We start from the raw sequence: 13,140 nt of genomic DNA on the forward strand, positions 1-13,140 counted from the left end.
GTTGTACAGGCCATACTGGCAGCATTTTAAAAAAAAAGCGCTGAGTTGGCCAAGGCTTTGTTTCTCTGTTTTTGATTAAACAGGCATGACTTTGCCAACCTTTGTTTACAGTGGTAACATGTAGGCATTGTGCATGGTCAGAAGTAGTTTGTCACATAGGCCCACTTGGTGTTTCTAAGCATAATGGGGCTAATAATAACATAAAGTGTTTCAAGTGCCAAGACAACGCCTGTATGTGGGCGTACACACACACACACACACACACACACACACACACACACACACACACACACACACACACACACACTTGACAAAGACACACAATGTGCTCACAGGTATTCACTGTGTCACTCTCTGCTTGGCACCATCTTAATTAATAAGTGCAGTGTTTAGGTGGTGTAAGTCCTTATCAAAGCTGCCCTGCTGAGGTTTAAGTGTTTGCTTGTAAAGTCTCCTCTGACCTCAGTCGGTTGGCATGCTGGGCCACTCAATGGGGCCTGATTATAAAGGCAAGGTCCACGCCCCAGCGACCTCCATGACATACCATCACAGGGTCTGCTCTCATGGCTCCCAATGCCACTCATGAACACTGAGTGCCAGATAGTGAAATACAAGGTGACAGAGGTGCCAACGAGGAACGAGGTATTTGCTCATGATGTCATTGTAAATTGCCGCTCATTCGTCACAAAGTAGTGTTCCCAGAAAAAAAATATTTCCATATGCCCCAACAGCTCTCTTTTTTTTGTTGTAATAATTGCTTAACTTTACCACAGAGACCTGCTGTGTGTGTGTTTTTTTTTCTATTCTGGATGGGAAGCCAAATCTGTCACAACCTTGAAGATCTCCCAAGGTGGCTGAATCCTATTTGAATCCTTAAAAAGAACAAAGAAGATGTTTCTGCTACACTTGGTAAATAATTAATAAGGAAATGCTAATTATGAAAAAAACCAAGGCAAATTAGTTGAACGTTTACACTGGGGTAAAATCATGATACAAACGGATAAACACACAGTTAACTCGTAGAGGAGTGTTTGTTTCTCATCCTAACAGTCTTGTTGTTGTCTCCTGTTGGATGCTTATTGATGTGTTCAGTTTTTATTTGAGGGATCAAAATGATGTTGACCCTCGTGATTAGTTAGCTGGCTTCTTGTCAAATCACATCCTCAACGGGGATTGTACCTTGATTTTACAAAAAATAAATAAAAAATTACTAATTTGGAATAGTAAAAATATGGTTATCAAACAGGAACAAATATGAAAAATTAATACGTAGAACCACATTGAAAATGGCCATAGATAATTAATATGCTACAAATGAAGGACCAAAAACACTTCACTGCAACTCCAGTAATGTAATACACCCTAAACCCTGTGCACTTCAATATTTTATCATTGCCTGCTTCCAGTATGTGAGCAATGGCATCAGTCCAATATCAGCACGGTTGATACTGTCTACATTCAACTTTTCCAGACATAAATGGAAACCATATAGTCACTTCAATGTCTTCTATGACTAAGCATGGACACTATATACAGTAGCATCACTTAAGTCTGTTTCATATGAGCTAATGTCCAGGTTTTGAATCTCTCAACATTGGCTTAATCGCCCTGCCACCTTACTATCCACCCAGCAATCCCTACGAAGCCGGGGCCACCGCATAGATGAGTAGGATCCGCTCACCCATGTTGGTACAGCTGCCTCTTCTCCGGACTCCAACCAGCAGCAAGCAACAGCTGGAGAGACTGAGGCTTTGTCTGGCTGGGTAGGCCAGAAGCGCTGGGAAAACTGATATCTGTCTGGTCGCAGTGTTGAGCTATACGGGGTACCGCAAAAAGGGCATCATTGGCAATACCACCGGATCAAGACACTCCGTAATAGACAAACCATGTTATGTTTTCATGAGCGAAACAGATCAGAAGTTGCTAGAGGACTTCTGTTGGATGTAGTGGAGGTGAATACTTGGGGTTTCCCTAAGGAGGTGTCACTTTGTGAACGGATGGAGGATGGTTTGGCTCCTCCATCGGCCGTTAAGTGTGAATCTGGGAAAGTAGAAGAGGAGAGCGATGTGGATGCTCTGGGAAACTGTATAACTGTAAAGCTTATAGACTGTGATCTGTGTTGCCCGTACAAGGAATACGGAAAGGGAAAGAGTAGCAAGAAAAATGCTATTGTGATTTTACAGGATCCTTGGTTGGGCGCCAGGAACAAAGAATATACAGTACATATACTGTAATTCAAGTAGGTTCTAGATTTCAAACTAAAATATTGTATACCTAAAGTGACTAGGAGGACCTTTCAGTTTTTGTTGATTCCCATGCCACCAGTACACAATCATAATGGTGTTTTACGACACCAGCGCCTACTGTGGCGCATGCTTTTGTTTTGGAAGTGTGTGAAAGAGAGACTGCAGGATGCATCCCGATGAGGTAATGTATTTATATGTGGCTATATGAGATTAATTATGGTAATATGATGATGGTGAAGCAAAGTAAACTTTGATTTATTACCGTTCATAAAAACAGGATGTTCTAGTCTGCCTGCCAAAAATTGTTTAAGGTTACAGTCTCACAATAAATAATGTCATATATATATTTTGTTTCTGTTCATCATGAACATCCTCAAAACATCCTCATCAGTGTATACAGGGAACTCTCTTTGACCACCAGCTTGTAGTCCTCTGTTCTCTCTCTTTCTCCATCTCTCACTCTCCCTCCCTCTCCCTCTCTCGGGCTGTCACCTCTCACAGAGCCTGGCAGCATCAAGCCAGCTTGCATTTTAATTTGGCCCTGAAGTTACTTATTTCATTATCGATCATCCGTAATGCTGAATCAATGTTCATCTTGTTACGTGGGCCATACCCGTGTAATACAGTGATAGTGGGGCCCAGAGTTACTCATTCCCTTTACAAAGTGACTTTACCGTAAAATCAATGCCTTGTGTTACTGATACAGGGGGAAACTGCAGCAGATGGAGAGAGAGTGAGTGGGCAGGGAGGAAACAAAAAAAAACACACAACTCACCTTCAATGCAGCATTGTTAAAAGGCACCTACAAAACACTGCAAATCTCTACAGCATAGGCTAGCATTGTGTTTTTATACAGCATGTTCTGCACAGGCCTGGATTTTTTTTATAATGATCACCTTGACCCAGGACAAGCGTATGATGTTGAAAATGATATTAGTAATTTTGTTAACTTCCATCCGGATTCATGGAGAGACTGGAGACTTGTTGGTTGTCTATGTATTGCTCATTTGGAATGACTCTTTTCTAGAAATACAACATGGGAATCCCTCTGGGCCTCAAAGCACTCGGAGTACAACTTCCCTAAAGGAAGGAATTCGATACTGCCATATTGTGAATGGTCCAGTCGCTCTCAATTGATAACCAAACCCAGAGTACCAGATGTATTCTTTCTGTGGACGTTGACCCTCACTTTTTGGTACAACTTCTCCCTCAGTCCCAGTGCGAAAATATAAACTAGTATAATTGAGTAATATATTTTGGATGTATGTGTCAGTATCAAAGGTTACAAGGTGATGTTATAACGCCTCTACTGAGTAAAATGGCCAAACAAAGTACACATAACAATATTACTTTATATATTTTAACAGGTATTTGGGCAGTGGATAGAATTACTATCGACAAATAGGGCCTCTAAGCACCTATACATCTACTATGGATACAGTATTTTGAAGCAGATACATTTTAAAATATGAGTTGTTCAAATGTCAACACCCAATGTATTGGCCCATAGATAGATAGTAGGACATAGAGTGTGTAGTGTTATATGCCGATGCACCTTACTCATTGTGCAAAACATAGAAGCAGTAGTCTGCTTGCTTGTTTCCAGCTTTGTTGAAGGCCAAACTCTCAAATGGATCTCCCACTCAATCAATGTGCTCGGCCTGAATGACAGACTGTTTTTGTAGTAGCCCATAACCTGAAGTTAACAAGTTAATGTAAAACATTTGCAAGGTAATGCATTAATTCACGCTTTGATCCGATGTCATAACCCACTTTAATAAGTTGCAGTCCATTGACTATTAATTTGTTTCCAAATGGTGTGAGCAGGAGGAACGCTTCCAAAATGCTTTACTTTGCCACTAATGCAAATCAAAGTTGGGCTATCTATTTAATATGCATGATTGGTTGGTGTAATGTAATTAAAATTATACTATTTAAATGATCCTAACAGTGAAAAAATTAACTTTTAAATGTATTTTCAAAGTACACTTGCTTCTGCCGCTAAGAACAATTAATTTCAGAAACTAATTCATTTATTGGATTAAGCTTCAATGTTCTTTAAACACTGCCAGATTTATTGGACCTTTATTTCACCCTAATGGGACACGAGTTTGAAAGAGCGTATTTGGAGATTGAATGTGTTTCACAGTTAGGTTTTTTTTTTTAGGTTACCAAGTTTGAACCCACAGAGGAACATTTCTGATTAACAACAACAGCTATAAATATATATATTCCCAACAGCTAAGAATAATTGCTTTGTAATAAATTGGGGTTATACATAGGCTATAGTCACTTTTTTATGAATTACACTGAGACTTTCTCCTATATATTTTCTGTCATGTAGTTTCATCATTTTGACATATGCCGAATACAGTGTTTATATATTTGGCTCAAACTGACTGGTTGTTTTTCTTAGTCATATTGAAAAGAGCTGTACATCATTCAAATGCTGATAGGCCTATATAATATTTACAGCAGAGAAAATAAAGATGCAACAAATGTGGTAAGTAGAAACAATCTGCACTATACATACAGTATGTCCCTTTCTTCAGCTTAACAAAACCAGAGCCTGTTTGTCAAACAAGTCAACAAATCTCTCCATCTCTCTCCCTCCTTCTCACACACACACACTTCAAACTACCACAAGCACGCAAGGGTCATTAATTGCATTTTCTTTCTTTTTTTAAATCCTCATCCGTCACCGTAATTAACCAATGTTGATCAGCAGTGGCTCCCTTTAAAAAAATTATTCCATATGTGATAAGTTTTTTTCTTCTTTTTTTTCCTGTCACCGGGGCGATATGGAAAAGATCCAAATGTGTAATGTGAAGTGCCTCGGTTTGAAGCCTTTGATCTCGCCTGTTTTGCAGAGCCTCAGTCGGTTCATCATTTGCGACGTGTCGCCGGTGCCCTGTGTGTATTGCATAAGGAGCCGGGGTACTACCGTTGAGCGATAGGCCGTGTATGTTTGCTTATGAGGATGTGAAATTGTGTCATCTGCATAATTACCGTCAAAGAGCTCTCGACAAAACAGCCCTCAAGTCACTCGTGTATGATTGCCCTCTTTTTACAGCACCTACAAATTAAATTGGCTGCAGCGGGATCCCGGCGTGACACACACACACACACACACACACACACACACACACACACACACACACACACACACACACACACAACAATAATAATAATAATAAAAACAAATAATAATAATAATAATAATAATAATAATAATAATAATAATAATAATAATAATAATAATAATAATAATAATAATAATAATAATAATAATAATAATAATAATAATAATAGGGGGATTTGTGGCAATTATATCAAATTGCTTTATTTTATAATTATTTCTCTCTCTCATGTAAATCATTAATTGTGGCCTAATCCGACGTGTGTGCTAATCTGACGTGTGTGTGTGTGTGTGTGTGTGTGTGTGTGTGTGTGTGTGCGTGTGTGTGTGTGTGTGTGTGTGTGTGTGTGTGTGTGTGTGTGTGTGTTCGTGCGTGTGTGTGTTAATACGGAAGTCAAGGAGAGGTTAGTTAACTGTTTACTGAGACTCTCTTTAGGGGAGAGAGAGAGAAGGGGAGCGGCGCGTCTTAATGCTTTTATGGCTACGCCAGTTTCCCGGGTCGGTGTGAAAGTGTTAAGTTAGTGCGTGGTGCGTTTGATTGGAGGCAATAAATCAGACACAGCCCTCCTTGGGTTGGCGTGGGTGGAGTGAACCAGTGTGTGTGTGTGTGGGGGGGGGGGGGGGGGGGGGTGTTGGTGGAGGTGGGGGGAGCGTCCGAGCTACATGGTCCCGGGGATGAGACACGTGTCCATTCGGACTAGGAGCGCTGCTTAGCGGACAACAGCAGGCAGACACCTCGCTGGACTCACTCAGATGTATCCTCTCATTTCTAACGTGTATTACGGCCAAGCCACGTTCTCTCTCTCTCGCTCTGTCTCTCTCTCTCTCTCCCTCCCTCTGTCTCTCTTTTATTCTTCTGTTCTGTTCCTGGATGTGATTTTTTTCTCCTCTTCTTAAACTCCTCTTTCTTCTTCACACTTAGCATATTCTTTCTGCTGTGTTTCCAAATGTCAAATACCATCCACTTATCTTTAACCACCCTTCACTTCTCACTGTCTGGACCCCCTTCAATTTGCAGGTCGATCTTATGAGTGTGCGCGCGCTGCCTGTGCCTGCCATGTGTGTGTGTGTGTGTGTGTGTGTGTGTGTGTGTGTGTGTGTGTGTGTGTGTGTGTGTGTGTGTGTGTGTGTGTGTGTGTGTGTGTGTGTGTGTGTGTGTGTGTGTTCTGTGTGAGTGAGTGTGTGTTTTGAGTGTGTGAGTGTGTGCTGCTATTGACTGCTATGTAGTGATTACCATTCCGGTCGGATGGCACCAGCAAGCCGCTGTAATTAATAACCCCATAATCCGGGTTGGGGTGGATGTCGGTGAAGAACACACACACAAAGATTCAGGACAGAGTTTTTTTTTCTTTTTTTTTTTTTTACAGAAACAAGGCGTATGCTTATGGGGTAGCTCTATATAAGAAATTATAGCTGCGATTATCCCTCCCAGACAATGATAACTATCTGCTTGAAAAGAAGATTAAAGGTTTAAATAAATACAAGTTGCTAGTTCTTGGAAACCCGGATCGCATTATCAAAACCTAAACTCAGATTGATGAGATTTCATCCCGCTGTCAATAATACATTAAGACTTTAGGAGCAAATTCAAATATAAAGTGCGTGAAATAATAATTCAGCCTCCTGCAGTTGTTTTGCAAACGATTAACAAAACAGATGCTGGTACAAAATGGGGTTGAAATGCGATTAAGGTTGTCCCTAACACACTCTTGCGTATTGATTCATGGAAATTCAATTCTGACTCCCTTGTTTAGTTTTTAATCCGTATTATTTACATGAAACATCAGGTTGCCTCGAAATTATCAAAACGGATTTCAGACTGTCCGGATGGACGATTGGTTTGTTTTTTATAGTGGATTAAAATACTTTATTTTAAATAATTAAATTATGTATTGACTTCTGCTTTTTATTCTGTTTATTTACGATTATTTTTATTTGTATTATAATTATTATGGCGGTTGTTTATAGCCATAATGTTTATTTACTGTTTATATAAATCATTTATTTGACTCTTGCTTATTGGAATCAGAGTGCTGTTTCTCAGAATAAACATCTTCCCAGCCCCAATCCACTAACAAATGTTTATTACGTATCACTGTTGCTGCTTTACACTTAGTCTTCATTAACAGTGTAATGCGCCTATCATCAGCTCTGCCTTTGATGTCAAGTGGCTACATGCGACCCGTTTGATGTCTTAAATTAATGAATGAAATGACTCGATTTTCTGCTGCCACCAGCGAGAGCCCAAAACACTTCCAAAAGCCCGGACGGTGTGAGAACACACAGCTCGCTCCCCAGTGTTGGTGCGATACATTAAAACAAAAAAAGGTGTGTGTAGCCTGTGATCCTGGTCATTAGAAAGCATGACCAAAGACAGTAGTTACAAACACATTAATTATTAATTATTATTATTTTTTGCCTGTGATTTACGTATGTTTGACACTGGCAATTAGGATTTTGTTTTATTAATGTGTATTTCACTTCACAGACGTATGCGTAAACTCTACTTTTATTTTTATTTTTTTATGTACGAAAAAAGTTGTATTTAACGTATTATTATTTTTTCCAACCCATGTCCTCTTTATGGCGAGTCTCCCAGTTTGAAGAATAAAGTTTCGACGTCACAAGGAAACTGCAGACAACAAGAATAGACTACAAAAGAAAAAAAATAAGTTAATCAGTCACTGACACCGAAATGCTCACTGTTGTGCAAATGGCCAAAAGTGTGCATTAACACTAAAAAAAACGTGGTAGTACAGACGCAGACAAATAACAAACGAAATAGATTGGCGAGCCATAAAAAGAGGTTTGAAACTCCATTCAAATAGGAGCTCGCGACGTCAGTGCACTTATCTGAGTGAGGGAGGGAGCGAGGGAGAGAGAGAGAGAGAGAGAGAGAGAGAGAGAGAGAGAGAGGCAAGCAGGCGTGTTTGGTGTGTGCGCGGTGTATATGAGAGGGTGAGATTTGAGAAATAGGAGGGGCTTCTAAACGACTAGAAATGTCAATCTGAGCAAGGGACTCCCAATAATCTAAAGCAATCTGTAAGGACCTGACCTTAGTCCATCCAGATCAATAGGGAAGTGAGGGTGGAAAGCAGGAGAAGAAGAAGAAGTGGAAGAAGTGGAAGAAATAAGGTGGCGCAACCGGATCGTTTACACTGGCTGTTTTCCCGAGGAAATATAGACTTTCCCTGGCTTTGCACCCTTTTGTTGCTGCTCACATGCTCGCACTGTAAGAAAGTGGATATCGAGGCAATTCCCTTGCTTTGTGTGACCGCAGCAGACTTTTTCCCCCTTTTCCCCGCTGTACCACCATGTCTTTCCCTCAGCTGGGATATCAGTACATCCGACCGATATACCCTCCGGAGCGCCAGGGGATCGCAAGCAATGCCCGGTCCGGGACAGAGCTCAGTCCGTCTGGCGCACTCTCCAACGTCCTCTCCTCTATGTACGGATCTCCTTTCGCCGCAGCAGCGCAGGGCTACGGAGCCTTCCTGCCCTACTCGAACGATATATCCATTTTCAATCAATTGGTGAGTCCCTCTTGCTCTCTCTTTAACTCTTCCATAACTTATTTTTTATTAAACCTATTTTTTATTTATTTTTGTTCTTTAACTAAATCCCACGGGCCTGTTGGAGAGGTTCACAGCACTTTTTTGAGTCTAAACTTTATGAGAGCGCGCGGTGAACTTCGCCGCTGGAATCGTTTGTGAAATTCAGTTGAAAGTGGTTAAAAAAGTGACACATTAACGGGCTGTGCCTTTGGGGCTTTTCGTTAGCACATAATTTACCCGAAAGAGATATAGCAAAGGAGTTAGGACAGTGTTGCAATGCTCAGTGAGAGGTGCAGCCATCGTGAATAAGTGTAGAATACGTGCGTAAAAGTAATATCTCGTCCCTGGAAATGTGTCTGTTTAAATGTGTTAGTACATTTTTTCATTCAGTTTTGAAACTTGTGGTACATAAATAACTATTTGTGTTGTGATAAAATATATATATATATACATACACCAGGCTAACCGCTTTGTTTGTTTACACTTTAAAACTAAACCCATTGTTGTTTTATCGCTGTAAATCCTACTTGTCACGGCTGTATTTATCCTGAAGATGAATCCAGACACAAAGTATCCATATGGCATTAATATTTTAAGCCTCATAAATCCTATCTGACTCTTTGATTCTTTGTCCTTTTTTCATCTAGAACGCTCAATATGAACTGAAAGACAGCCCCGGTGTCCAGCACCCAGGCTTTGCGCACCACCACCCTGCGTTCTACCCCTACGGCCAGTACCAGTTCGGTGACCCGTCCAGACCCAAGAACGCCACCAGGGAGAGCACCAGCACGCTGAAGGCCTGGCTCAGCGAGCACCGCAAGAACCCTTACCCCACCAAAGGCGAGAAGATCATGCTGGCCATCATCACCAAAATGACCCTCACCCAGGTCTCCACTTGGTTCGCTAACGCCCGGAGACGGCTAAAGAAGGAGAACAAGATGACGTGGGCCCCCAGGAACCGCACCGACGAAGAGGGGAATGTTTACAGCAGCGACCACGAGGGAGAGGAGGGCGACAAGCGGGAGGACGAGGAGGAGATTGACCTGGAGAACATCGACACGGAGAATATCGAGAACAAGGACGACCTGGACGACCAGGATGACCTGCACTCAGACCATAAGCTCGACGGCAGCAGGAGTGACTCGGAGATTTCGGACGGCTATGAGGATTTACAAGGGCCCGACCCGAGGTTTCTCAAGGCCGTGCATGGCAAAGAGGGGAAAGACTTAGAGAGAGAAAGGGAGCACTTCCACAGTCACCACCACCATAACCACCATCACCATCTTCATCATAATCACTCTTCTTTGGACACCAAAGCGTCCCAAGCGAACGGGGAGCCGCTTCTTCTTAACAAACTGAACCCGGGGTCAGGTGTTAGCTCGCCGCCCTCAGAGAACAATAATAACCCCACAGCCCCGGCCCAGAACAAGCCCAAAATCTGGTCTTTGGCAGAGACGGCCACGGCCCCAGACAATCCGCGTAAATCGCCGCAAATGAACGGCAGCCACCACTCCGCAGGGCCCAACAACACCGCCGCAGTGGCCCACCATCAGACCATAATCGCCCCCCACAGACTTATCTCTTCTTGTCCCGTTGGAAAAATCCAGAACTGGACGAACCGAGCCTTCTCGGCGCACCAGCTGGCTTTACTGAACTCTAATCATTACCTGGGACTGGCGAACCAGGCCACCGCCAACGGCCTGGCCCTCTACAGCAGCAGCAGGCACACGGAGGACAAGAGTCATAGTTCAGAGACGCCAGTCACAGGTACATGTCCCCGACACTGAGACGCGCATGTATAAATAACTATACGAAAAAAAGACAAAGACACTACTAGTCCATGTGCCCGTCATTCATTTCTATATCCTTTCGCCTTCTTTTGCCTGTTCATGGATTTTTTTTCTTCTTCTTCTTTCTATGCCACACAAATGAACAGTGTTACAATGTTATAGCTTACAGAATACAGTGTGTGTGTAAGAGTGTGTGAGTGTTTAAGAGTGTGTGCGTGTGTATGGGTGTGTGTCAGAGAAATTGCTTTGAAATTGTCCAAGGTGGAAACCTTATCAGAGAGCATTTAAGGAAGAAAAAAAAATCAAATGTAGAGTTGGGTGAAAACTGTTCTTAATTGTTTGTGCCCCAGTCCTTCCTTTATTTGATATCGTTGCGTCCATTTAATATTAAGGCCCACGTGTTTACATAAATCCCTCAGCCCATTAAGCAAGCTAGTTTTCATCACTAAATTTGTACTGCAACCCAGAGTGTGCTCTGATAATAACATTTAAAAAAAGGCAGTTCAATGAATGCTTTTTTTAAATTTTCATTGCCACAATTTCAGAGAGAAATAGTGCCTTGGATGAAGAGAAAAGAGTTGTTAAAAACAGCTTTCCACCCAGTTCAAAGATAAGGAGCCTGTCAGTTAATGACTTCTGGGAATTTACTTTTTGATGCCATATCAAAATTTCTTTTTTTAAACGCCATATTATTTACCCAAATTAGCTTTCATTCTAAGATTTGTTTTATCCCCTATGTGTGTGTGTGTGTGTGTGTGTGTGTGTGTGTGTGTGTGTGTGTGTGTGTGTGTGTGTGTGTGTGTGTGTGTGCGTGTGTGCGCTTGTGTTATTTCGTCAAGGCCTATGTTACACTTACTTGTTTGGTCATGCAAATGAGCTCAATGCAAATTCACTGCAGGCTCCTTTATTTGAAAGGCAATTGTCACTTTTATATCACTTTGTGTTTTAGCTCTTCATCAGGCTATTATTAGTGTTTTTTTTATTTTAATTTTTTTTTAGATCACCACATTTTTTTCTTACCCCTGTGTTTTGTTTCAGGCCTCTCCTCTCCATAACCCCTCACACACATCCTCCTTGTTTCGTTTTCTTTTAATTTGAATATGGAATGTAAAATAAGAATAATACATCTCTGTATACTTACATTGTAAGCATGTCCTGTGTAAAACTGCTAATGTAATAATGTATGAACCTGTAGTCTGTGAGTTTTTTTTTTCTTTTTCTTTTTGTAAGTTCTGTGAGGATTTGATGTTCAAATGTTTTGTATATAAAGTTAAGAATATGTACATACTTGTGAACCAAATTGTACAAGAAAGTCTATATTTTGGCTAATAAATGAACTGCTGCAACTTTAAAAAAAAGAAATTGTTGGTTTTTGGCCGAGGTATTTTGACAGCTGCTTTTGATGGTGGCTGTTATTGTGCTGTGCAGAATGCATTGCTGGGTTTTGTGTGTGTGTGTGTGTGTGTGTGTGTGTGTGTGTGTGTGTGTGTGTGTGTGTGTGTGTGTGTGTGTGTGTGTGTGTGTGTGTGTGTGTGTGTGTGTGTGTGTGTGTGTGTGTGTGTGTGTGTGTGTGTGTCTTAGTGGACAGCCCGAGGCAAAGACTTCATCCTCCGTGATAAGTAAATATTCGAGAGGGATTTATCACACTTTTGTAGTGGAGGGACTTAAGGCTAATTAGCCAGTATTGCGGCATACATTTGGATATTAATGTTGTGGGATTATCCCTATAGAGGCGTAGCGGTCGTATTAAAATGAATAATTATTTCATTAATTTTTTCGTCTGAAATTATACGGTCTATGAAGAGACTTTAGGTAATAAAATACTGTTAGATGGCCGTTTGTGGCTCAGCTGATCCTAAAGATGGATTTTGAGCTTTGCAGTGCAACTCCCACATCTCATCATGCTCAATTTGCAATGCTTTTTCTATGCACATTTATCATATTTTTTTTCCCTCAACCCAACTGTGGTTTAATTGTAATACATCGTCGCTGTATAACTAATAATAACATCATTTATTGTGTTCGGCCGTGATAGGATCATTTGCATGTGTGAGCCCCTATCAGAGGAAGTTTATGTAAACTTAGTGTTGGAGCTCCCTCTACAGTCACTTGCAGTCGGCCGTCTCTGCTGCACACACACACACACACACACACACACGCTGATCATAGAGTCTCAGTTTTTTTTTTTTTCTGTGGTCCATCCTAATTTATATTGATTATCAGAGGTGGTGTAAAATTCGATAGTAATATTTTGCTCGTACAAACCTGTCACAATATCATGCATTTTTAATGCGTTTTCAAGCCTGACTGCTCTGGTTTCATCTCATACAAACGCGGTACATCTGCTTAAAATAATCAAAAGACTTGCTTTTAAATGAATCAAGAAGCAAACATGTATTATATTTTTATTT

The 13,140-nt window shown here is 41.2% G+C and overlaps 1 protein-coding gene across 1 annotated transcript; it reads left to right on the plus strand.

The window, feature by feature from the left end:
- Positions 1-8,425: 8,425 nt before the first annotated feature.
- irx3a (iroquois homeobox 3a) lies at positions 8,426-12,071 on the plus strand. The gene is made up of 2 exons (XM_080030992.1): positions 8,426-8,918; positions 9,587-12,071. Exons 1-2 carry the CDS (start codon positions 8,700-8,702, stop codon positions 10,724-10,726), a joined length of 1,359 nt encoding a protein of 452 aa, XP_079887118.1. The 5' UTR covers positions 8,426-8,699; the 3' UTR covers positions 10,727-12,071.
- The last annotated feature ends 1,069 nt before the right edge of the window (positions 12,072-13,140 follow it).

Source organism: Ammodytes marinus (genome assembly GCF_949987685.1).
Source record: "Ammodytes marinus genome assembly, chromosome: 1".
In the NCBI taxonomy this organism is placed as follows: Eukaryota; Metazoa; Chordata; class Actinopteri; order Uranoscopiformes; family Ammodytidae; genus Ammodytes; species Ammodytes marinus.